General features: G+C 54.2%; 9 protein-coding genes across 9 annotated transcripts; 6 read left to right on the top strand and 3 right to left on the bottom strand.

Moving 5' to 3' along the window:
• Positions 1 to 2,949: 2,949 nt before the first annotated feature.
• On the top strand, positions 2,950 to 3,350 carry MYCGRDRAFT_84746 (uncharacterized protein; the record flags this gene model as incomplete). Its single annotated transcript, XM_003855379.1, has 3 exons — positions 2,950 to 3,075; positions 3,137 to 3,260; positions 3,316 to 3,350. The coding sequence occupies 3 exons, from the start codon at positions 2,950 to 2,952 to the stop codon at positions 3,348 to 3,350; spliced, it is 285 nt and encodes a 94-aa protein (XP_003855427.1).
• Positions 3,351 to 3,690: 340 nt separating this feature from the next.
• MYCGRDRAFT_36895 (uncharacterized protein) lies at positions 3,691 to 5,948 on the bottom strand (the record flags this gene model as incomplete). Its single annotated transcript, XM_003855009.1, has 3 exons — positions 3,691 to 4,009; positions 4,060 to 5,168; positions 5,271 to 5,948. 3 exons carry the CDS (start codon positions 5,946 to 5,948, stop codon positions 3,691 to 3,693), a joined length of 2,106 nt encoding a protein of 701 aa, XP_003855057.1.
• Positions 5,949 to 6,845: 897 nt separating this feature from the next.
• MYCGRDRAFT_79543 (uncharacterized protein) lies at positions 6,846 to 7,489 on the bottom strand (the record flags this gene model as incomplete). The annotated part of the gene is made up of 1 exon (XM_003855008.1): positions 6,846 to 7,489. The coding sequence occupies one exon, from the start codon at positions 7,422 to 7,424 to the stop codon at positions 7,023 to 7,025; it is 402 nt and encodes a 133-aa protein (XP_003855056.1).
• Positions 7,490 to 12,802: 5,313 nt separating this feature from the next.
• On the top strand, positions 12,803 to 13,597 carry MYCGRDRAFT_30155 (uncharacterized protein; the record flags this gene model as incomplete). Its single annotated transcript, XM_003855380.1, has 1 exon — positions 12,803 to 13,597. A coding segment is annotated over one exon (795 nt), but the record flags the coding sequence as incomplete, so codon positions are not given.
• A 1,228-nt stretch (positions 13,598 to 14,825) lies between these two features.
• Positions 14,826 to 15,835, top strand: MYCGRDRAFT_68710 (uncharacterized protein; the record flags this gene model as incomplete). The annotated part of the gene is made up of 3 exons (XM_003855381.1): positions 14,826 to 15,531; positions 15,590 to 15,741; positions 15,798 to 15,835. 3 exons carry the CDS (start codon positions 14,903 to 14,905, stop codon positions 15,833 to 15,835), a joined length of 819 nt encoding a protein of 272 aa, XP_003855429.1.
• Positions 15,836 to 16,212: 377 nt separating this feature from the next.
• Positions 16,213 to 17,455, top strand: MYCGRDRAFT_68707 (uncharacterized protein; the record flags this gene model as incomplete). The annotated part of the gene is made up of 3 exons (XM_003855382.1): positions 16,213 to 17,064; positions 17,200 to 17,340; positions 17,387 to 17,455. 3 exons carry the CDS (start codon positions 16,243 to 16,245, stop codon positions 17,453 to 17,455), a joined length of 1,032 nt encoding a protein of 343 aa, XP_003855430.1.
• Positions 17,456 to 18,281: 826 nt separating this feature from the next.
• MYCGRDRAFT_103350 (uncharacterized protein) lies at positions 18,282 to 19,012 on the top strand (the record flags this gene model as incomplete). The annotated part of the gene is made up of 2 exons (XM_003855383.1): positions 18,282 to 18,304; positions 18,360 to 19,012. Coding segments are annotated over 2 exons (663 nt in total), but the record flags the coding sequence as incomplete, so codon positions are not given.
• Positions 19,013 to 19,419: 407 nt separating this feature from the next.
• MYCGRDRAFT_108183 (uncharacterized protein) lies at positions 19,420 to 22,645 on the bottom strand (the record flags this gene model as incomplete). The annotated part of the gene is made up of 2 exons (XM_003855007.1): positions 19,420 to 20,891; positions 20,950 to 22,645. 2 exons carry the CDS (start codon positions 22,643 to 22,645, stop codon positions 19,420 to 19,422), a joined length of 3,168 nt encoding a protein of 1,055 aa, XP_003855055.1.
• A 790-nt stretch (positions 22,646 to 23,435) lies between these two features.
• Positions 23,436 to 23,963, top strand: MYCGRDRAFT_108182 (uncharacterized protein; the record flags this gene model as incomplete). Its single annotated transcript, XM_003855384.1, has 2 exons — positions 23,436 to 23,606; positions 23,655 to 23,963. Coding segments are annotated over 2 exons (480 nt in total), but the record flags the coding sequence as incomplete, so codon positions are not given.
• Between the last annotated feature and the right edge of the window lie 479 nt (positions 23,964 to 24,442).

The following is a 24,442-nucleotide window of genomic DNA, read 5'->3' as shown; positions in this document are numbered from 1 at the left end:
CGCCCAAAGATGTCTTGATGATGTCGAGGGACAGCAGATCGAGAGAAGATGCCGATGTTTTGCCTGTCCAATGCCGAGGGGAATCTAGGATGTACCGCGTCGCGGCAAACTTGCTACAGATTCCTGCGATTCATGGGTGATGCGCGCTGAAACTTGTGAACTTGGCAAGAATTGACGCGCGGCGCCGTGAAGAACACCAACGTGCTGCTTCCTCGATTTCAAGATGTCGCATATGGAGCAGTCGTAGGTCAACACATGGAAGGCTAGGTAAGAGCCAGTTCAGTCGAAAAAGCTTGTCAACACGCTAAGCAACTTCGGGACAGTGCAACATTCGACACGTGCCACCACATGATCCACGCATGGTTCTGCAGGGACAGCACTCAGCTTGGCTCAGCCGCTCAGGTACATAGTTCGCCGTGCTGTGGTGGAAGGCGAGCAGAAAAGTATGCAGCACGGTAAGATATGGTACAATTCTATACATCAAGCGGCCGTCTTACTTTAGTCTTTCGAGAAACTCTACGATTCACGACATCGGTATGAGTCTGAGGAACGTACTGAACTCCCGCAGCCTCTGCCAGTCTTCGCGTGAGGTGAGGCGTCCGCTGAGTCCAGCTCTCCCCGACGACTCTTGCTGTGGGCTCCAGCATCTTTCTAATTCTCATTTTTGAGGCATAGTTCGCGAGCCCAGCATCGATCAGCTCTTGCTCCGATCGAAATTCCAGCTGGACCATTCCAGTCGGCGTCTCGTATCGCACATTGGTCGGCACGAGATTCCGCCAATTCCACAGCAGTCGAGGGAGGCTTCGTGCATACTGCTCCTTGATGTTGATCAGACGATAAGTGTGGGTGAATGATCCGAGCAGTAGACGGATCCATCGGCGAATCCAGAAGTTGTTACGCTGGCCGACGAGATCTTGCAACTCCCATCGCCGCCGCCGAAAGCCCATGGCTTTGTTTTTCGAGGCGATATTGTGCTTGAGCGAGCTGAGTAAGAAGCGCGTCTGCTTCCGCTGCTGTGTGTAAAGCCCCCGCACCTCATCATTCAACAGGTCGGCAATCCGTCCACTCATCTGTCGGAGGAACAAGCTTTTGATCATGTAATTGTACATTCCCATGGTTGGTTTGACAAAGTATGGCGGCCCGGTCATCGTCTGCCAAAGCTTCTGCACGCTGTCACTAGTGATTTGGCCTTCTCTGCTGCCGTCGTTCGTGCTGGTACCATGTCGTCGAATTGACAGAACGAAGGTCCACTCAAAGAGCTGACCCCACACATCCTTGCTGATTTGCAGCCTGTAGTGACGCGCGACAAAATCCACCAAACGAATGGCGGCGGACACGTCGTTGTTGATGCCAAAAGCGTGGGCAATAGTGAAAAGCAACGTCGATTGCGGATACAGCGGTGAGTTTGTCGGCATGGGCTTCGGCAAGGTTTGCGGAGTGTCGCCACTGGCCAGTATAATGTCGACGTCGATACTCCAAACCCTTTTCAGAATTGCCTTGACCGTCTTCATGTCGCCCTCGCGCGCCGCTGCTACAATGAGTATGCGGAAGCTCTCCTCATCTGCCGCGATGTTCCGAGCAACCATCTCATTGAAGATGCGCATCGTGCTTTCGAGCACGCCGTTCTCGCCGACGCTGTAATCTTTGTATCTCCTGTCCTTGTACTCGCCGCTCTTCCTTGCCATTTGGAAGAACGGTATGACCCGCACCTTTTGTCGAAAACCCGCCAGATGCATGCCATTCCATACTGTGGCCGACATGTAATAGTTATAACACTGAATGTCGGGGGTGAGTCTCTGGCTTATGAGGTTCGACCATATCAACTCGGCCATCTTTCGATTTCCCAAATCTCGAGCGCAGCGAAGCAGTGTACGACTGTCCGCAAGAGTTCCACCAGTCCCCGCTGCCCGTCTAATGGCCAGGACCTGACGAAGCACGGAAGCGTATTCGAAAGCCACCTCACGCATTGGCGCGACGTTCATGGAACTTGCTGCTACGGAGCTCAAGTCGACGTGGATATTGCCGAGCTCCGCGACGAAATGACGTGCATCGAGGCATCGAATGATCTCCGAAAAGGTCGTTTTGGGTATGTCCCGAACAAAGTCCAGATCGTTTAGTCGAATCGCTGTCAGCAAGCACTGAGCAACAGCATCTGCATCGCGATCCAAAAGAGCTGCGGACAGGTCCTCTTTGCGCACACTGTCCTTCAAGTCCGCAGTCCTCCGGCGATCCTGCCTCGAAGATTTGGGATTATCCAATGCTGACGATCCACCATCCATTTCGTCGAATTGTTCCCATAGTCTATCGCTCTCTTCGTCAGCTTCGTCCGAGCCTCGACTTTCGCCGTCGAGAATCTGCCGACTCCTTGGCTTGAGCTCTTTTTGCCAAAAAGCCCTCCGTGCTTCTGCTACCGAACCTTCAGTAGGAGGTGATTGTCCGTCTATGCCGTCCGCCCGCGGTAAGTTCCTGGAAACTTGAGAATGCGCTTCTCGAGACTCACGGAAGTCTTCCTCATGTACACCATCTCGTTGAAAGGTGGAGCGGTTGCCCGCTGGTGATTCTCGATCCTCGCTATATCCTCGGCGTTGCTGTCCCAATGCTCTTCCCGCCCTCCTACACTCGCTGCACTGCCAATTCCCGCTCGTGCTCCGCTGCCCGGAGTTCCATATCAAAGACGCCGCCTTGCGAGATCGGGCGAGCAAGAATGTCACCGACATTCGGGGTCCGTGAATCCGTTTCCCATGGGGAAGTTAGTTAGCGTGTTGAAAGAACGACGGTTCGCTTCAAAGTTCCTCAATAAAAGTGGTCCACGGCCCAGCCCTGCCGAGCTCGGCTAACTTGCCAAATCGGAAGACTGCAAGCGAAAAGCATCGACCTCACCAAGCTTTGAAAGTCGACTTCTGATCAGGACAACGCCAACAGATCTATCCCTCCATCCTTCCATGCCCGATGGCCGAGATCGAAGATGCAAGTGCCAATCCGGTGAATGAGCCGCTCGACCTGGTGCGCCTTTCACTCAACGAAGTCGTCTTCGTCAAGCTCAGAGGAGACCGCGAACTTCAAGGTCGATTACATGTGAGCATAACGCGGACAGGGAGGGAGAGAAAAGGCAGGATTGAGACTGACGCAGCATCAGGCATACGACAGTCACTGCAATCTAGTACTAGGCGATGTGACTGAGACGGTATACGTGGTGGACGAGGAAGACGAGGACAATGTGCGCACGGTCAAGAAGCAGTCGGAGATGCTGTTTGTAAGAGGTATGATCTTCTGGAGATGACAACTCGATGGTCAGGAAGCTCATTATTACTACAGGAGACTCCGTCGTCCTCATATCGCCACAGCAATAGGCATTGGAAGGACATGCTCCGGGACACAGTCTGGGGCGAAACTGGAACGAGACAGGGCCGTTGGACCGAGCATCTCTCCAGGCATCGTTTTCCCGGCAAAGGCCATCTCGGACATGTGACGAGTACACAGGAGCTGCGGAGAACGTGGCCGGGCAATGGCGGCGCACCAAGTCCCAAGCACCGCAGCGCGGTTTCATTACGAGTTCAAGCGTATCACTGCAAATACAAGCTGCGCCGCGAGGCGTGGCCAAAATTACAAGATCAAGTCAGAACAATCGAACCAGCACGCATGCTCGTTCAAAACATAGGGTATATTCGCAGGTCGTCAATGATAATCACCTCAAACCAGGTCCCACTTCCCAACACCACCCCACGCCATTCCACATCTCCCCAGCCTCTCCAAAAATCGTTGCTTTGTCAATCCTCTTCCCTTTCCGCCATCAAAGTCGGTGACAGCGCAAATGCTCACAGACTGCCCTGGCCTTCCCAAATCGCGAGTCGGGACGTCGCACCACCATACCTCACCGTTTGTGTCGAATGGAATCTTGTCCCCCTTTGCACCGCTCTGGCTCTCGAGAACCAGTATGTAAAGGTAATAGGGCCCGTTTCCGTTCTTCACAGGATCCCAATGGGGACAGACCTTTTGAAAAGAGAATCTGCTGTTCATCAGTATACTTCCATTTCTGTAATGGAGAGGGGTTGTCCATACCTGACAGTCGGGCCTTGCTGCGCCAGTACGATTTTGCCATCGGTCGGTTTGAACGCCGGCTTAAGGAGTCCTTCCTCCGCGATGTAACCGGAATAGAGCAGCGCCGAGCATGCAGCTCCCTCCCCACCAATATACTCTTCCCAGCTCATGACACGGCCATCGGTGCGATACTGGTGAGCCTTTTCGCCAGGAAAGTGGCGCAGGCCAAAGTCATTGTTCGACTGAGAAAACCATTCGGGGGTAAAAGACTTCGTGAAGTTCGGAGTCTTGTGTGGACAGACGGATCCAGCACCCCAGCAGCAATCAAGCAGTTTCCACTCGCCGCCATCGATCTTGACCGCATTCCATGCATGACCGGCCTCATACCGTGGTAGAGGATCGCCAGGCTTCATGGGTGCGTATCCGAAACCCTTGCCGTGACCACTTACGACTACGGCTTCCAGGCCAGCTTTGAGCGCCATGGCCGCGAAGAGGCCAGCGTAGCCCTCACATACAGCTAGACCGCTGACGAGAGTGGAGTTTGGAGTCGACGGCTTGACTCTGTTATTGAAGAAAGCCTCGGTGTCGTATGCGATGTTGTGGTGCTGCCACGTGAACAATGCTCTCGCCTTGTCCGTGGGTGAGTGAAATGGCGCACAGAGTTGTTGTGCTAGCCAGCCGATATCTTGCGATGGAAGAGCCTCTCGAGGGAATCGAGCTGCATGATTGTCTGGGCCAGAGAAATCTCGACAATGCATACACGCGCCAGCAAGAGCTGGAGCAGCGCCGTTCGCGGTGCCGCTGACCTTAGGCTTGGACGCTTGTATTGCCGCAAGATCTGGTTTTGAGGTTGATGGAATAGGTGGAGGTGCACCATTGGCACCATCTAGTTGAATGGCAGAGCCAGTTCGAGCTCCTGGTATTGGCGGTGGGACATTGGTCGACTTGTTCATCCCAAATGATAGCGCAGAGGGCCTCTTTTGCGGCGGAGGTGCAATATCCGCTCGTATTGATCGCGGAGCTGGCTGTACAGGTGATGAATGCTCTCTGGGTTGATTTTGCCGTCCAGGAAGCGGTGGTGGCATCACTGCTTGTCTAGCAAGCGCCGTGGGCTGCTTCGCAGGTGACGGCTCAATGGCAAGCTGTTGTGCTGGTATAGGATTTGATCGACCAGGAAGTGGTGGTGGAATGGTTGCAGGTGGTGGAGTCGTTCCATTGTGGACCAAGCCGACCTTGGGAGCCGATGCTCGACGCACCGGTCTTAAGCCAGCGTACTTTCGGTCGGCGGCCTCTCTTTCTTCTTTCGTTCGCTTCGGTGGCAGAGCAGGAAGTGAAGACGGGTCATAATCAGGAGCTTTAATCCTATAGCGCTCACCCTGTGATGTGATGGATGTCGCAGTCGACATGGCAGAGACTGATGATCGGGTCGTCCCAACTGAACAAGTCGATCCCGCAGATCCTCTACGACTTCGATCGTATTCAACATGCGAGTTCGCCTCTGAAGGTCTCCTAGGTGGCAAGGCTGGCGATGGCTGATCCGAAGGCCGTCGAGGTGGTAGATTTGGATTTGCAGGAGATTGGGAAGATACTGTAGCCGTTCGAGGAGGCAGTGCCGGCCTCGAACCTCCATTTTGACCATTGCTGGAGACCGTACCACCCACTTGGACTTCTGCTGGTAGGTTCGCAACAGCCCCGTTTGATGCAGCGCCGTGGTCGTGAAGAGGCGGTACATTGGAGCTATGCGTCCGCGCTGGTCTTGCAGGAATATTGGGCCGCCCCGGTGGAGGCGGAGGAGGGGGTCTTGATCGCGGGGTCTGGCCATTCGTCCCATTGGTCCCATTCGTGTTGCTTGGAGTCGAAGGCTCGCGCGCCGGTGGTCTGGCACCTTGTGCAAGTTGCAAAAGGGCCATTCTTTCTTTGAGAGTGCGAGGCGGCGGTGCCTCTTCTTCGTCCGCCATTGTAGGAATCAGGAGTAGTGAGCGAGCGGATGAATTTTAGGATCAATGAAGTGAAGGAGCTTGCAGGGGATGACACCCTAGGATTCGGCGTGTAAAGATCGACGAGGTCGGAGAACTCTTGACGCCAACTCGCAGTGATCTGTAGTGGTGAAGTCGGTGTCTTGGGGGCACGGTCGATCTCGAATCCTTCAGGCATCAACCCAGCAGAAGGCACAACCTAAGGCACGTGATGGAAGGAGGGACTTGATGGTAGCACTTGCACTTCTCAAGTCTCTTTGCAAGAGCTCAAAATGACATCGATCCTCACTGGCAACATGTTTTGCAATGTCTCCATCGAAGATTGAATTGCTCCCATCGGACTGCCGTCCAAGACTTGTACACGAATGAACGCACATGAGCCACGAGAGGCCGATGGTTGCTGGCAACTAACTTCCCTTTGTGGCTACGAAAGTGTCCTGCTGAGTTCTTTGTACAGCTCTCAAAACCGTCCTGATCACCTACCTACCTGCACATGTGCTCGAAGACCGCTTCACCGTGGGCACTCGATGGGATACCGAACCTTGCAGACCGTACCAACGATGAGAAGAAAACTTTCCATGTTGACGATTTGCATTCAATCTACCCATTGACATACATACACATCGCACAAGGGCAAGCCCTGCAGTCCTTCATCTTCGTCCCGCGCCTGGCATCCTTCTTCGGCATGCATCGTTTTGTGTTGCTCGCTGAGTGTGCTGTAAAGGAAATAGGTCGGAGAAGTCTCCAACAGCACCACCACATTTCAGTCTCTTCTCCACCAGGAATGCACTGCCGTAAGGAGCGAAAGGAAGCGCCAAACAAAAGGAAAGTCATGTCATCATGAACAACATCCGCCCTCGGAGATGTAACGCCGTGCTTCCTGTCAAAACGCGAGAGGATCCTCATTCATTCTTCGGCCGAGAAAGGAGCCTTTCTCCTCACTTTCAGACTCTTTAAACAGCTTGTTCACTCCAGCTGTATCCGTTCAACCTTGCAGTCCATTCGTGTTCAGCGCTTACGCTTCTTGCTCTTATCCGGCAGCGCCGGCGCAAGGAAGTACCCATTAGCGGGCATAGCCACACTATGTTGCGACATTGATGGCTGAGGAGAGTCTTCCTCGTCAACACTGCCCTCGCCCTTCTTGATCGTAACGCCCATGTGTCGCCCATAGCGTCCTTTACGGCCGTTGCCCTCGTCCTCGCTGAGGCAACCGTCGGCACCGATGCCGGCATCCTTGCATCGTCCGCATGGTCGCTGACGATCGCAGCCTTTCTTGCTCTTGCGACACCGCTGACAGCGTGGCTTGGAAGAGAGGTCTTCCTCGTCGACGCCGAGTTGGTGCTGGAAGTTGATGGTGGAGGACGAAACGGAGGCTTTGCGCGACTGAGATGGGAGCGATGCCGGCGACATGGGTACCTTCGCATGATTGTGCCCCACGGATGGCTTCTTGGACTTGGAGATGGACGAAGCACGAGGCTTGCTCGATTTGTTGGCGGTACCAGTGGGACCACTGCCGTTGCGAGCCTTGTGTTTCGGCTTGCCCATGTGGCGATGGCCGTCCTCGCGGTGGGCCACATCGCTATCACCACGGAAGGTAGCATCGCGGCGATCTTCGTAGTCCTCGTAACTAGTGGCATCGCTTGGGAGCTCGTTCGCAGTGCGTTGCTTCTTTCTCTGCGGACCCGGCTTCTCAGAGCGAGGGACAGCAGGTAGCATGGAGTCGCCTTCTTCGTCCTCGTCTCCATCATCCTCGTCCTCCTCGTCGGAAGACGCTGCCTCGGCCTTGCCGCTCAACGCATCATCCACCGTCGAGGTAGAAGTGCGGCCGTGCGAGAAGGCAGTAGGATCGCCAAGACGCATGAGCTGCAGAGCAACATCTTCGTCTGAGATGACACTCCCAATAGTCGGGTCCGGGGTTGGGAGAATACCGCCAATCGAGTTGCGGTGCGAATGATGACTGACGCGGCTACCGCGCAGTTGTCTGCTGGCAGGCTGATATCCATTCTGGTACGGGTTGGAAGGGAAAGAAGGCAGGGCGAAGCCATTCGAAGGTCCACTACCGTAACCATAACTCTGTGGCGACGGTAGCGGTTGGGGGTAGGCGAAGGTCTGCTGGCCGTTATAGCCATATGGCGACACATTGGGAGGCCCTGCGCGGCGCTGTGGCGAAATCGAGGAGATGGAAGTGCTCATCGGCACTTGTGGAGGCACAAATAGTGGCAGTTCCTGTGAGAGATGTCAGTCTCGAGAGATTCGAAATATTGTGCGCCGGAATTGTCTTACCGAGCTCTCAAAAGCTCTCTTCCGCCGACCACCTTCAACGATGTTATCAACGGTAATCTCTGCCTTGATCTCCTCTGCTTTGCTACGACGCGAGCTGGCAACCGATCCATTGTCATTGATATCGCTGCTGTATCCATCATGTTCTCCAGCCACACTGTTCTCCTTGCTCTTCGACTTTTGCAATCGCGCCTTGTTACCCGGCGCTGCAGATGCACTGCGACGGCCAATGTCCGAGTGAGGAGACAGACTACGTACTCCTGCAGATCGAGCAGCGGACCGAGACGGTGATTGCGCGGCGCTGTGGGAAGGAGGACGCATTTCGAACGGTGCGCCGAGCGCCAGTCTCTTGGGAGAACCGGCATCCTTGACGTGCTCGTTCAATGGTGGAAGAGGCTGCGCAACAGCCCTGACATATACAGTCATGTCGTTGTCGAAGTTCTCGTATGCTGCAATGATGCTGATGCCATCTCGGTTCTCGAAACTGACGCCATACTCGTACACGCCGTAGAAGTTCTTGACGGTGGTGATGATGGACTCTGTAGTGTCGTGCGGTGAAATCATCACTCGCATGGGCAGACGGGCCTGTATCCGAGGATCTTCTGGATCTATGAGTTGGAAGACCACATGTTTCTGATCTTTCTTGACGGGCGACCCTCGAGCATACCCAGACATGGCGGCTGCGCCGGTGCTGCCTCTTAATGAGCGCTGTGCATTCCCGTTGTGTAGTCTCGCATTCGAGTGTGACTCCTGAAAGGAGGAGCCATTTCGGGTAGAGTATGGGTGATTTTGCCTCCTGGTCTCGCCAGTGCCAGCAGCGTCATAGCCTCCCATCGGAACTGTATTGGGTTCTTCCATATCTTTCTTTTCTGTGTCTAGATGCAAGTCGCAGTGGGAGCAGGTGTCTTCGAGTTGCTGTGGGTACAGTTTGGGGTCGGTTCAACCTTTTGCGCCGCCCTCGTCGTCGTCGGCGCAACGCAAAGGGATGGGTGCGGCGTATTGCGGGTGGTGGTTGGCGACGATGAGTCTAGGATCTGCGCAAGACATGTTAACCGATCAAATGCTGTCATTGGCCTTGGTATGCTATGGCATCGTCGAACAAAAGGAAGAGGCAGTCTGCCGGCGGCGCTGGGAGGAGATGGGGTGTTGGGTCGGAGCTGGGAGTTCCAGACCGCCAGTGAAGAGATTGAGGCATATCTGGGGCATTTCGACAGCGGGCGAAGTCGATAGGTACTCACAAGGGATTGCCGATGGTAGAAGAAGGCTGCTGATGGTCGTATGATGGGGATGGCCAAGTTTGTCGGACACCTCACCGTCGAAGACCTTGCCGCCGGATGGCGAGACTGGACCGATCCCAACGATCTTTTGCGCCAATCGCTGGTGGTCCGAGGAGTCAGCGACAGCAATGCGCAAAAGATGAAGGAATGTCGACGACCAGATCCGACTGTCGACTGACTGAGGTATTCGAGAGGGTGGTGTGTGCAAGTCGGGTAGAACTCAAGGTGGAGGAGTGTGGAGCGAGTTACTAGCAAGTGTGGCTTCGGCATGCTGGATTCGCTTCTTTTGTGCACAAGCACAGCACGGGCACATCATCCGACTGTTCTGGTTTGGCGCAAATACCTTTACATATTTCTCATTGTACAGATCTTATGTTCATGTGTCCAGCATTCATTGCTATAGCATCACGAGAGCCTGCCTTGAGAGGTCCATGTGGCCCTCTGCTTCAGCGCCGGCTGGAGCCAGCGAGGTGAACAAAGAAACGGGCAGATCGCACTCCAATCACACCCACATACGAGCCTATCACGTTGACAATCAATGAGCCCGCTCAGGCGCATAGTCGATGCAGCGCCAGTCGAGTCTTTGACCCTAGCCGCAGAGTGCGAGAGATGCTGCGCAAGCCGCTGCGCCGGGTGCGCTCCAATCAGGAGCTGCGATCGCCGGACCTGATGCTCTCTACTCATCGCGATAGCTCCGACACCACAATGAAGCATTGCGGATGTGACCTTGATGAAAGCGCCATGATGGCTCTCACTTTTCGTTGGCGCCAAATGAGATATGTCAGAAGTCTCTTTGAGCGCCGGTGGTTTCGTTTTGTGGCACAACTACTCCCGCGGACACCGTATCGGCAGCGGAATGGTCGGAATTGCGATATGGGCGACGAGCACAGGTAGCACAATGATGCGGTCAGCTCGAGTAAGGTGTGGTCTGTAGTTGAACGAGGTACGGAGAGCAAAGCATGCACTCTGGCGCTGCGTTGAGGAAAGAAAAGAGCAACTGTAGAAGCGGCACACGGCGCAAAGCCAAGAGGTGCAGTCTCACTCTCACGATGCAGAGCAGTGGCTCATGGCGTGCGAGTGATATTCAAGCAGCTGTGCCGAAGGTTTTTGTCGAGCGGACGGTTTTCGCGGCCTGCATATAATGGACTCATCGGAGGTAAAAGGAACCTTGAGGTTGGCATGAGGGGTCTGACGAAGTAGCGTGCGTGCCTGGACTCCCCGGCTTGCCGTTCGCCGACGATGTGGGTTTCAAGTCACCCGAGCGGATAGGCTGATGAATATTCGCCAACACACTGCGCGCGGGCAGCCGCAAGGAGCGCTTGCTCACCGCCGAGTCGTCCGAGCAACATGCAGTTTTCGTTGGGTTCGAAATGTCGGTCGATGTGTGGTGTCAGAGTGGGAGCTACCCGTCACGTGAACACCCGTAGATTCGCGATCGAGTACTCGAGCGACCAAGCAATTGTCAATAGTCGGTCCAAGACGTCGTTGGCAGGATGCTAATACATTTCGGAGAGACGAAAGTATAGAGTGAGTCAATCCAAAATATTGGAGCATGGTTTCGAATGTTGTTTCGTTGGTTGGTGCTGTCGGGTGGTGAGAAGAGGTGAGGAGTGATGTCTCGAAGTGTTGTTGGAAGACGTGATTTTCCGACCAGGAAGTCGCGTTTTCGACGTCACGGCCCGAGCCCGTTTAGGTCTGTTTGTGGTCCGAGCTCTCCCATCAAGCAACCCAAGCTGGGAAGAGTGGTACGGGCGATTTTATTCAATCTTCCCAGACAGCAGCAGCATCTCCACTAACATTCGACATCGTCTTCGACAGCAGCATATACTCGTCCGCCGCCACGAGACGACTGGCAATCTCGTGACCCAAGACGACCCGTGGACCCGTGTGCATGCCGAGAGCGAGAAGCGAGTGAAGCTGGGCTGGATTGATTGTTGATTCGAGCTGATCGGCGGCTTGGGACAATACAAACAACCGCCCCAACGACTCGACACGAACGGCACATCGCGTGCGCAAAGTCTGCAGCACGACCAGCATCGACATCACCATATCAGGATACTAACTGCAGTCAATATGGACGCGAAGGTAAGCTCGTATCATTGTTGTTGACGCTGGCGCACCTCACTGTACACCCAGCCTTCACCTCACTTCAAACAACACATGCCCGACTCTTCCGACTCACTTCCACCAAATCTTTTCACTTCCGCCGCCGTCTTCTTTGGCGCACCCTCCTCCTTCCATCACCTTCACTTGTTGAGTCAGTCACCTGTCCATCGTTTCTCGTCACCTGCTCCCTCATCACGACATCTGATCAGCTGTCACATTGCTCGAATATCACTGACTGAGATGTCCGATCAGCCTCAGAGACCACAGGCTCGCATCCGCGTGTTCGGCGATGAAAATGCCGTATTATCCAACATGTCGAAGAACGTCGTCGCCGGCAAAACATTACACCAACGCACGAAATCCGTACCAGCACTCAACGCACCTGCCATGGCAAAGAAAGTGCTTGGAGAAACTCAATTGAAGCACAACCTCAAACTTGGCCACCAGGACGACTCCGAGATTGGGAAGAGCACGCCTGGCAAGATTCAATACACGAAAGAGCACGCACTGCCTCAACAGGTTCCCACATTCAGCCGTCCAGCTGTCCGACCTGTTGCACCAAAGTGTGCGTCCAGCCAGATCATCCAGACACAACCAGCACCTGCTGCGGTGAAGGCGCAAACATCAAGTCAACCTGACAACGTCCGCAAAGTGGCCACGAAAAAGAGCACAATCCTCAAGGATGAGCAACCGCAAGTACCGCAAGTTCAGGTGGACAAATCTTCGACTACCGCCGGACTGGTGACTGCGCAGGGCCCATATCCGGATACACAATACTTTGCTGTTCAGGAAAGCATTACCAAGGTCGAACAGCCAGCCATCACTCACGCTCAAGTTCCGACCCAAGCCCAATTCACCTTCAGCCACGCGCACGAATACCAGCAGCCCGCCGAGAACGTTAGCCTGCATGTCAAGCCCGTTGATACTCCAATCGACGACAAGTACATGGACTTTGAGGAGGAAGAGGAGCCAGCAGATCCCGAGTACGAGACAAGCACATCTTTTGGCAACATCACAACCGACTTCAATACTGTCACTCAAGTGCTCAACCCCAATCCCGACAACAAAGCCGCTCGCAAGGAGATCGCCGAGGCGGCTAACTACGTGAACGCAACTCGCACGGCGGAGGACATTGAAGACGAGAAGTGGGACACTTCCATGGTCGCAGAATACGGAGATGAGATCTTCGAGTACATGCGCGAAGTGGAAGCACGCATGCGCCCAAATCCGCATTACATGAACGAGCAGACGGAGATCCAATGGTCGATGCGCGGAGTTCTCATGGACTGGGTCGTACAGGTTCACCAGCGCTTCAACCTCTTGCCTGAGACGCTCTTCCTCACCGTCAACTACATTGACAGATTCCTCTCGGTCAAGATTGTTTCACTTGGAAAGCTGCAGCTGGTCGGTGCCACAGCCATCTTTCTCGCCGCCAAGTACGAAGAAGTCAACTGCCCTACAATTCAGGAGATCATCTACATGGTCGACAACGGCTACAGTGCAGAAGAGCTGATCAAGGCTGAGCGCTTCATGCTCAGCATGCTGCAATTCGAACTGGGCTGGCCAGGTCCAATGAGCTTTCTACGACGCATCAGCAAAGCTGACGACTATGATCTTGAAACGAGAACGCTTTCAAAGTACTTTCTCGAGGTCACGATCATGGATGAGCGGTTTGTCGGCGTCAAGCCGAGCTTCCTCGCGGCAGGCGCCCACTGCATGGCCCGCATCATGTTACGGAAAGGTCCCTGGACTCAGGCGCATGTCTACTACTCTGGCTATACCTTCTTCCAGCTTCAGCGCACCCTCAAAGCGATTCACAGGTGCTGCATGAACCCCCAGGTCCACCACGGTGCCGTGTTTGAGAAGTACGATGACAAGCGTTACCGACGAGCCTCGTATTTCGTCCAAGCGGAGATGGAGAAAGGCTTCACGCTTTCTGGCATGTTTTAGACGCTCTCTCTTGGGCGTCTTATAATTCGGTCAGTCTCTTGAGTCTTGTGGTTGTCATCCGGCAAAGCTGACATCGGTCTGCAGTTCTTTCAATTTTGTTCTCTTTGCGCGCTCAGGATCGACCATTATTGTTCCTTGAACAACAGTTGACTTGTTCTTGGAGCGGCAAGGGAGCCGGCGTTTCGGAATCGGTGGACTTTTCTACGACTGGATGAAACTTTACGACGACACGAACCGATAATTCACGGTTCCTGCAGTCTTCTCCTCTGCAGGATTCCAGCTTCTTCTCTGGTATGTTGTCTTGCGCGCGAATTTCCTGCTTCTTTGGCGTGGCAAGCGGCGGCGGCGGCGGTGGTGGGCACTGGCAGAATACAATTCGACTTCGAAGCATTGTACACCGAATTCCTGCACAGTGCGTTTGGGTCCGGGAGGATGATAGAGACGACGTGGTGTAGAGGAATCTTTCATTAAGAGTTGCGAGTGGGTGCTATCGGGGGTGAGACTCGAACGCTTTGGCATCGTGCAATCGGCGTTGACGTGGAGGCGGACAGTATACCCTCAGTCGCTGGGGTTGGAGCACAGGTCAGACAGACAACTGAGAATCTTTCAAAAGTATTACGCACGAGGGGCTTCCGGCTTATGATGGCTCATGTTGTAGTCCTCGTTCTGTGTGTCCGCGACGGAGGCGATGAGACGCTGGCTATGTGGATGCAGTCTATACGGAAGAGTCACTGATACAGCAAACAGGTGAATGTCTTCCGAGCTGAATTCGGAATCTAAATTCAGCTCATCCGATCGGACCTGCAGCGTCGGTCTTCGCGTTCAGGACAAGACCCGAGAGAGTGGATCTCACCTGGACCCTGGCAACCACTGGCATTCTGGCATCGTCCACGACATCCTCTTGTTCGCCAGACCTCGACACCAGCGGGCTATCATCTTATTATCCGATAAAACTGGCCTTCTCCACCGTTCTGATGACCGGTCATCTATCGACGATACCTGAGGTGGGTAGGTACGAAGTGCGGTGGGCAACATCTCGATCGGTTCCCCTCTCGGGTCGCACAAACCCACAGCCCTGCCTGCAGCATAGGTGAACCATGACATCGGCGTTATGAATGTTGAGTATATTCTGACCGAAGCAATAAATATATGGTGAGATCCCGAGTGCGAGTTCTTGTCACAACCTTCCTTTTGCTATCTTTTTCCTGTCCCGGAGCTACTTTCAGAACATCACCGCTCCGCGACTCTACAAGCCACGAGCAGAACTCACCAAACATGTCTCAACAACAACCCGTGCTCGTTCAGAGTGCCTCCCTCCATGGCAAAGTCGCTCTCATCACTGGCGCCGGCCGCGGAATCGGCAGAGGCTGCGCCATCGAGCTTGGAAAGCGCGGCTGCAGCGTCGTCGTCAACTACGCCAACAGCAAGTCCTCGGCCGACGAAGTCTGCAAGCTGATCGAAGAGACCGGCACGGGCGCCAAAGCCATCAGCATCCAAGCGGACGTCAGCAAGAAGGCCGAGATTGAGCGACTGTTCGAGGAATCCAAGGCGCACTTTGGCAAGATCGACATCGTGATGAGCAATTCTGGCACCGAGTCTTGGGATAAGACGGAGGAAATCTCCGAGGAGAAGTACGATCATGTGTTCAACTTGAATGCGAGGGCGCAGTTCTTCGTTGGCCAGGCGGCGTGGAAGTACCTCGAGGACAATGGTCGGTTGATCTTGATGAGCTCGATCGCCGCGGGACTCCTTGGTGTCAAGGACCATGTGTTGTACAATGCTTCGAAGATGGCGGTCATCGGTATGATCAAGGGATTTGCCACGGACTTTGGTGCTAGAGGGATTACGGTCAATGGTGTCGCGCCTGGTGGCATCAAGTCGGATATGTTTACGCAAAATGCATGGTAAGTCGAGTGCTTGCTATAACGGCCGGCGTCTTCGCTAATCACACCTCTTCCACAGGCACTACATCCCTGGCGGTTCTCCTGACTGGCCAGCAGACAAGATCGAGGCTCTCATGGCCGACCACTGTCCACTCAAGCGCTGCGCGACCCCGGAGGATGTTGCTCGCGTAGTAGCATTCTTGGCTTCTGACGATGGTGGATGGGTCAATGGTAAGTTCCAGGTTCCTGCTGGTAGTCATCCTGTCGTCGCTAACATGTATTCCTAGGCCAAGTCATCACGATCTCAGGCGGATCATCCCAGTAAGCGGACTCGATTAGCGATGTGAAAATCGGCGAGAGAGGACGTCTTGCAAGTGGAAGAGCAAAGACGGATTGAAAGCCACTGGGGTGTGTGCATACTCCGCGGATGTGCTGTGGACGGACAAACTTCCATAGAGAGCTGCCGCCTGCGGATCCCGTATCAGCAACGAGCAGTGCGATTTCTATTGAAGTGCAATGCATCGATACTGCATAGACCAGCTTGTGTGTGGTGAGATGGTGAGGACGAGGATGACTTCGAAGGCGTGCTGAACCCAAAAGTGAGGTGACGTCTCGGGCCCGAATTTCGCTCTTCCTCCAGCGAGTTGTCCACTCGCAAATAATCCTCAACTCTTTGCTCTATGCAGGACACATTCAACACGCAGATCGAGACTGTTGTACACGACCAGCAGCATGTCTCCTCGGGAAGATGACTGGCTCTTCAAGCCCATACGTATTGGACGTAGCGAGCTGTCATCAAGGATCGTCATGGGTCCCTTGGGAAGCACTCTAGCCGACGAGAACAACGTCCTCGACGACTCCGCCAGGGAATACTACGGCAAACGAGCCTGCATACCAGGAACACTTATCATCGGCGAGGCTACATTCGTGTCTCCACAAGCAAGCGGGACGACCGAGCCCAGAGCCGGCATCTACACAGAAGAGCAGATCAATTCGTGGAAGAGAATCGTCGATAGCGTACACGGAGCTGGGAGCTTCATTTACCTCCAGCTTTGGGCCCTGGGACGGAGCGCAGATCCCGAGATCAAAGCAAGAGACGGTACAGGAGATGTCGTTTCCAGCTCTGCTGTAGCACAAGAGGGCGGTCCTGTACCGCGGGCACTGGAGGAGGAAGAGATTTGGACTTATATAAGTGACTACGCAGAGGCCGCTCGAGTGGCCGTTGAGGTCGCAGGTTTCGATGGCGTAGAGCTGCACGGCGGCAACAACTCTTTGCTCGACCAGTTCACACAAGATGCGGTTAATCAGCGCACAGACGGCTGGGGTGGCAGTATCGAAAAGCGATCTCGCTTCGGTGTCGAGGTTACCGCAGCGGTCTGTGCGGCAATAGGAAGTGATCGAGTTGGATATAGGATATCGCCGTTCAGTACCTACCAGAGCATGGGCATGAAAGATGCTGTCCCGCAGTTCTGCGACCTCTTGGCTGGCCTCAAGGCACTCGGGATTGCATATGTTCATCTTGTGGAGTCGAGAATAGCTGGAAGGGTCGATGTTGTAAGTCAAAACCATGCTGGAGGGATTGCACAGCCTATAGCATTGGTGTATCCCGCGACCGACGCTATATCGGCGGTCTACTTCCTATCCGGACACAGCTAGACTGCGCGAACGCATGCTGACTGTTGCTCACAGGAAGCTGGCGAATCTCTTGATCCTTTCATCGAGCAATGGGCCGATTATGGACCAATTGTCCTGGCCGGTGGTTTCAGTCCCGAGTCTGCGGCCACTGCCGTGAACACACAGTACAAGGACAAGGACGTGCTGATTGCTTTTGTATGGTGGACCTTGTCAATTGCTAGGCACTGCTAACATATCACAGGGTCGAGCATTCGTAACAAATCCAGATCTCGTACAGAAGATCAAGGATGGGACTCCTCTTGCAGAATGATAAACGACACATATCAGATTCGTGCGATGTGCAGTGTGCAAGATCTGAAGGGCGCCGAAACGGTATGACGCCAATCTGGGCGAGACTAAACGGCACTGGTGCAAGCAAGGTTGCAGCGGGCGATGGCTTCCGATTTTCGCTGATCCTTGAGCCGATTCATTGCCCTTCCCACTGAGGAGCTGGTTTGCCTCTGTTCGAGGATTGGAGTGGTGACGAACAAAGGGCCGGCCGAAGGGCCAAGACTTGATCCCACGTGCACGTGAACAATCTGACTGAGCAAGCTGCTGCGGCAATCCTGTGATTAAGTCATGCAATCAGCGACGTTGTCACGATCCGACATTCGGCCAAGTCTGCACTTGCAAGCTCTAGAGGCAGCTGCAAAAGATCTCGTGTTGTAAACGGGGCTGGCTAACCGGCTTCAGCACGTTGGTCGATCCCTCCAACGTCAGGGCCAACAGCCAGATGGAGAAGAGACCATTGAGTGAGCGTTGTGATGCTTGCCGCCGAAATCTAGTAGGCGGAGCAGGCTCAGTTGTGAGCCTGAATACAAGGACCACGGTTCTGAAAGCGATATACCGGATTTCTGTCTGGGGTCAAGGGCAGAAACAGTGAGCATTGTAAGGGCATCTGTGCCCGCAGGTCTGCCCGCAGGTCGCACTGGGCCACTCAAGTAGTCATGAAATGAAAGAGTGGAATCCATGTCCAAAGTGAATGTGCAAGTGAAATGTGCTGTGCTCTGCATGATTCCGGACACAGCTCCGACGTCGGCTTCTGTTCCACCCTTCCTCGTCCATGTGCACTCATCAACATTCCTCGGTCAAGCGTAAATACTTCAATATGCATATCCTGGTGAGTCGACTTTGGCATTACGAATTGAAGATTAGCTCGCTAATGCCGTTGACAGGTCACAAACGATGACGGTCCACCAAGCGCGCAAGCCTCGCCATACGTCTTGCCGTTTGTCAGGACTCTCGAAGCGGCTGGCCACACCGTCTCCGTGATCTTACCCGACCAACAACGTTCGTGGATCGGAAAGTCTCACATCGTTGGCAAAGATGTCAAGACAGTCTTCTACTGGCCACCAGAAGGAGATGCGCCTGACGTCCATTCGGAATTGCCATCCTACACCGACAATGGAAAATACCCTTGGGTACTGGTCAACTCGACACCGGCAGCTTGTAGCCAACTAGGCCTGGACTGTTTCTTCACAGATCGTGGCCCAATCGACCTAGTGATTTCCGGACCAAACTATGGCCGCAACACCACGGCCGTCTTCGCTCTCTCGTCAGGAACTCTTGGTGCAGCGCTCGAAGCTTCGGTATGCGGGTACCGCGCCATCGCATTGTCATTCGCATTCTTCGACCGCAAGAACGACCCAGAAGTCGTCGCAGAGAGCTGTACGCAGGGTCTGCGGGTCTGCGAATGGCTCGCGAAGAACGCAAGCTGGAACGCTGGACAGCTGTACAGCGTCAATGTGCCTGTCAAGAAAGGCGTGACAAAGTCCAAGGTGACTTTCACAAAGATGTTACAGAATCAGTGGGAGAAGGGCGCTTGCTTTCAGGAGCTGCCGGGATCATCGTCGGTGGACGATGCAGCGTCGGAGGAAGCCGCTCTCAGAAAGAAGGAATCTGCTGCTGGTGGTGGAGCCGACGATAGCGGCGCAGCTACCCCAGCGAATAAGTGGGCGCATAGACATTTCAAGTGGGCACCACGGTTCACAGATGTCTACAACAGCGTGGAGAAGAATGGTCCAGGAACCGATGGCTGGGCTGTGAAAGAGGGTGAGACCTCGATCACCGCGTTGATGGCCAATTTCATGCACGCAGAAGGCTTCGAAGGAGAGGTCAAATTGTGAGATGAGATATAGATCGGACACAGCGAGTCTTCATTGGTCTACATCGACGCGTCTCCGGCGCCACACAGCGCAATGCATGCTGCCTATATGATACTGATGTAGATTGGTCTCATGTACTCTCAGCACTGGAGGCTGGTGGCCCATCGTCCTTTGTCCCATCCCTTGAGCTGGCAGTGACAGATGGAGCGATATGGTCAAGTCTTGGCCAACCACTGCCGCCAGTCGCTAATGCCGCACTCATGTCGAGATCTTTTGCGAACCATCTCTCCTTCCGGGTAATTGATCGCTGACTACCTTCGAGCGCACTCCTGGCAGCGCGGGTAGTTCTCGCACGCTTCGAAGCACGCCCGTCGGTGTTGAGTAGACTGAGTCGCTCGCGTTGCTCCTCCAGAGCTTTGTCGTATTGCACGATGGTGCGGACGTAGGGTGCTAGATCCAGAGCGAGAGTGCGCATTGGGCCGTCGAAGACCGACTGGAAGATCCCCGGGTTCGCAGACAGCGCGGACTCGCTGATTGTTGCGATTGGATCAAAGCAGGCAAACGAGCCTCGACTGAGAATCTCTGTATTGACGGGCATCTGCTGGTCGGAGAGCGCGCCTGCGAGGATGCGTTTCGTGATCTGCTCGGGAGATGCAGCAGTGGCCTCGAAACTACGATACGCTGATAGTATTGTAGCCGCATAGATTGCGCTCGCTGTGTCAAAGCGCTCGACGCTCTCGTCGACCTGCAGTAGTGTCCGTCCCTCGATGTAGTGACCACGAGCCTTGTCCGGAAGGTCTGGCAATGTTGGGTCAAATGGTGCACTTTCAGGCAGGCCTAAGGCAGAGAAAGCATCCGCCGCACTCAAAGCATCTGAGAACCTTGAGAGCTTATTGAGCTGTAGTCGTCGATTCTCGGGACACGCGACACCAGCGTCATCAATAGCATCCACAATTCCCCAGCCAAGTGCACTGGCTGGCTCGATCCCTAGATCGTGCCACGCCCATAGCAAGGCATCTTCGGGGGTGACATCAAAGCACGATGGATAGCCCATTCTGTCTTGGTATGTATGGACACTGGCAACCCTCAGGGTTCTGCCATCCTCGTCCTTGTCCAATCCCGGAGGGTATCTTTGGTAGATCCAGCTGAGTCCTCCCCGAGGATCTCCGACACCCATTTGACACCAGTAGTTGAGCTCGACGAGACTGGCTCGGAGATCTGAGCGATTGTGGCGATACAGAGCGAGAACTGGGTCTCGTCGAAGTAAGTGGCCCTCTGCGGCAGCCACGAGCAGCAAGTAGTCAGCGGCAAGATCGGGAGGAGGTTGGGTGAAACGCAGAACTGCGTGTAGCACCATGGCCTGGAACGGGACTGTATCCTCATCGTTGCAGGTCATGATAAAGGGTCGTTTCGACGTTATCATTAGCTTCATCACTGTCGTCCAGAAGTCTTTGTCGTCCTTGAAGAGGATGTCGACTTCCTCGAGCAGGATCAGCGACTGCTGTTGGTCTTTCTGCGGCTTCTTCGCGATAAGCTCTTCTATGGCCTTGAGCTTCTTGTGAGTGGACTTTGGCTTTGCCTGTGCATTGTTCAGGGCATTCACTGTTCAGGTATCAGCTATCCGATCATGCGCAGCAAAGTATTCTCCTCTTATACGCACCACGTGCAGGGGCGGGCTTCTTTTTGACCGCCTGAGGTTGGAAGAAAGCGTTCATCTTTCCCTGCCTGCCACTTGCGAGGTCATTTTGAAAGGCCTCGTCGTGCTGTGTCGATTCGGCCGGTGTCGAGATGTCCTCTTGGACTGTGCCGTGATGCCGCACATTATGATTCTCTGTGAGGTCGCCGACCCTGTCGAGGACGTCTCGCCCACTTCTGCGCTCACTGGAGCTAATCTCGAAGACCTTGAATCCAAGTTCTTTGGCCACGGCATACGCAGCGGCAGATTTGCCACAACCGTGAGGCCCGCTCAGAAGGACAGCGTTGCTGAGCTTAGCGTTCCCCTGCACTGTTTGTACAATACTTGCTTGTGCCCTTCGTGTACTGGAGGTACCACTTTCAACCTCTGCCTCATTTAGCTCAGTCATCTCCCGCAGGTCCTCGTCACTGTCAATCAGGAAGTCATCCATATCATCAGCTTTCTTTTTGCGTTTCTTCTTCACTGCTTTCTCCACGAGTTTCGAGGGACCAGCTTTGACTTGCGTGGCAGCACCTCCGACAGCCTGTACAGACAGTGATTTGAGCCAATCTCTCAACACGACAATCTCGCCTCTTGGCTGCAACACATGTGCTGAATGAACAGGGGCGTGCTTCTGCGTCCAGGCCAGTGGCTCGCCTCTGCAAAGATCGAAAGCCGTCATGGTGTGCGGCAATCCAGCATATACGTGATGCAAGGCCGAATGAATGTGTCGTTCAGACGACGAAAGTGAAAGCTCGTCCTCAACCTCGGATGGCATCTGTACCGAGAGCTCTTTGACGATTTCTTGAGCCATCTGCTCCCCTGAGATGAGACGCCGATGGGGTACGCGCAGAGATTGACTTGGTTCGTGGAAGCCATCTGGACGAACCTGGCGATCGTCCTCGGTTTTCAATTGAGATGCGAATGTAGTCAGAACCGAATCGTGCGAATGCACAAGCGTTCTCGCCTGCTTGCGCTTGCGCTTGCGACGGTGACATATCCGGTCGAATGTCGCATTACTCATAGGCTGCTTGACTGTGTACGTAGCTGGACTACGAACGTGGACCTGGTCTTTTGCTGGGAATGGCGGATCCCGTGCACCTGGTTGCTTGACCAAAAGTCGGTCTCTCAAAAGTGTCGAAATGAAATCGGGCTCCTTTACGTCTTGCAAGCCATGAGGGAATCGATCGGACAAGGTCTGCACCCGAAGCTTGCCGGGCGTGATGGCGGACATTTTGCGCGGAGATTCCGCCTTGAGAGCTGGGGGTGCCTTTGCCTTCCCGAGGAAGAGAGGGTGCGTCGATCGTGCCGGCTTCTGCGGTGTCCGCTTCTTTGGTGATTTCTGCTTTTCGATGGGCACTTCAAGCTCGCCATGTAGTATGCTATTGATCTTGCTTCCGATGGTGATTCGGCTATCGTCATCGGTGCCATACGACAGCTTGGCCAACAGTTGTACCGCTTCCGCCTGCCGAGCAGCCTTCCGAGGTCGGCCACGTCGTTTTGAGGGAAGAGAATCGGGTTCACTGCTTTCGTTCGACTTTTTGCTCGGCGGAGAGCTGAATTTCCCGTTCGCGTTGAGTCGTAGAACCTTTCTTGGTGGCGTTTTGACCACAACTTCGTCTTCCTTGCTTTGAGGGCCGTCATTCTCCAGAGTTGCTAATGGCGGCAATGGTGACGACATGAGAATCTGGACTTGCGGTGACCCTCTGTCCTTGTTGGGCAGCAAAGCGATATCAGGAGGTTTTACGCCCGTGCCACTGTTGTCATCCGCTCCAACCTCTACCGAGTCGAACTGGCTTGTACGTCGTCTCTTCTGTCGTCCAGCATTCTTGGTTGACTCGTCACATGCATCTGTGTTGATTGCTGCTCCATTCTGAGGTAGCAACGGCTTTGTTCCCATCATCTCTCCCAGAGTCGGCTGATTCCTCGGTTTCGTCGATCCTTTCTCACTCTTCGGCTTCCTCTTGCTGTCTGTTCTTTTCGGCTTGTCATGTCCAACATCAGTCTGGCCGGTGAGGATGGAGTCGATCCCATGGGTTTCAGCTGTCTGCGTCCGGTCTTCGAGGGTTGGCTTTGTGCCTGTCAAGATCGGCTTCGCTCGAGTCTTGTCGTCGAGATGTGGTTCTTTGCCACCTAGCTGAGTAAAGAATGGATGAACATTCTTATCAGTCTCCGTGTACATAGCAGCTCTCGCGTGAATCGCCGCGGCTGCCATGCATTGGGAACTGGCGTTGAGTGAATGGAAGTGAAGTGGGCTCTCACGATCGCTAAAGTGTGAAGTCAAGGTTACGCGACTGCCTTCGCGGGCGACGCGTCGGGTTTCTCCGGTGCGAGCCGCCGACCAAACTTCCCGATTCCGAGATTCCGAGCTAGCATCAAAAAAAGATGGAAGCTGCTGAAAGAACTTCGAGAATGAACTGAAGTGAGCTTCATAAATCATTTCTCCTTTTACGCCTTCTTCCTTCGCAGCAATGTCCGGTGGGATCGAGGAGCCATATGCGATTGCATCTCTGCCGACACCCTTCGATGCAGAGAAAGGACGAATTCTCGCCGCTCCCATACACAGTATCTCTGGCTCGAGGAAGAGAAAGCGTCATGAGGTCGCTGTTGGCATTGACGGCGAGAGTTTGAACATCTACAGCGTAAGAGTCTTGCTAGCTACCATATCGACGCACGCTAAAGTCCAGCAGATCCAGAATCAGAGTACTGTCAGCTCATACGCCCTGTCACCGCAATCGTACCTCGCCGCACCGCCATGCTCCATCTACTGCAAAAGAGCAAAGCCAACCCAACCCCAACGGAGAACATACCTCGCTTTGCGCGATGGGGTCACAAGCTCCAAAGCTCGACTGGTGAATATCACCGAAGAGCTAGGGAAGCTGAGGAGTGAGGAGCGCGAACCTAGAGCACCGGCCAAAAGAGAGCGCAAGCTGCGACACAGCAACATTTCGGGACTGGAAGTTGTGCAATTTGGCGAGGATATAGACTCGCCCAGTAGCAAGTCCGGTGTATTGGTGTTCTATACCAGCGGTAATATTGACTGTCTGACTGGCGATCTTGAAGGGTCAAGATGGGAGCATTCTACGACGGAGGTCGGTTTGGAGGTCGAACATTCGTCTGTGGTGACATTTGACGCAGCCCGGAAAGGTTTACTCAAGAATCGGGAAGACATTTTGTCAGTACTGGAGTCAACCGGGACAGGCACACCTCTTTTACTTCTCCAGGTGGTGCGAATGGGCACCACTAGAAAAGTACGGATCTATGCATTGCGAAATGTTTCGGGAGACACAGTGAACCCCAGCCGGTCGCCCTTGGATGAGGTCTTGAGTTACGATCTTCCCACTCGGCAACAAGCACACGAAGATGTCGCCACGTACGATTTACATGCTGCGTCGGGCACCCTGTACCAGCTGATTCGGAAGCGTTTGACGCTCTACGATCTCTCCGGGACTTCTCCGCGGATATCATTCGAACTGGG

The sequence above is a fragment of the Zymoseptoria tritici genome, chromosome 2 (genome assembly GCF_000219625.1).
Source record: "Zymoseptoria tritici IPO323 chromosome 2, whole genome shotgun sequence".
NCBI lineage: Eukaryota > Fungi > Ascomycota > Dothideomycetes > Mycosphaerellales > Mycosphaerellaceae > Zymoseptoria > Zymoseptoria tritici.
Note: the sequence above shows the minus strand (reverse complement) of the source record. Positions and strands in the feature narration are given on the sequence as shown.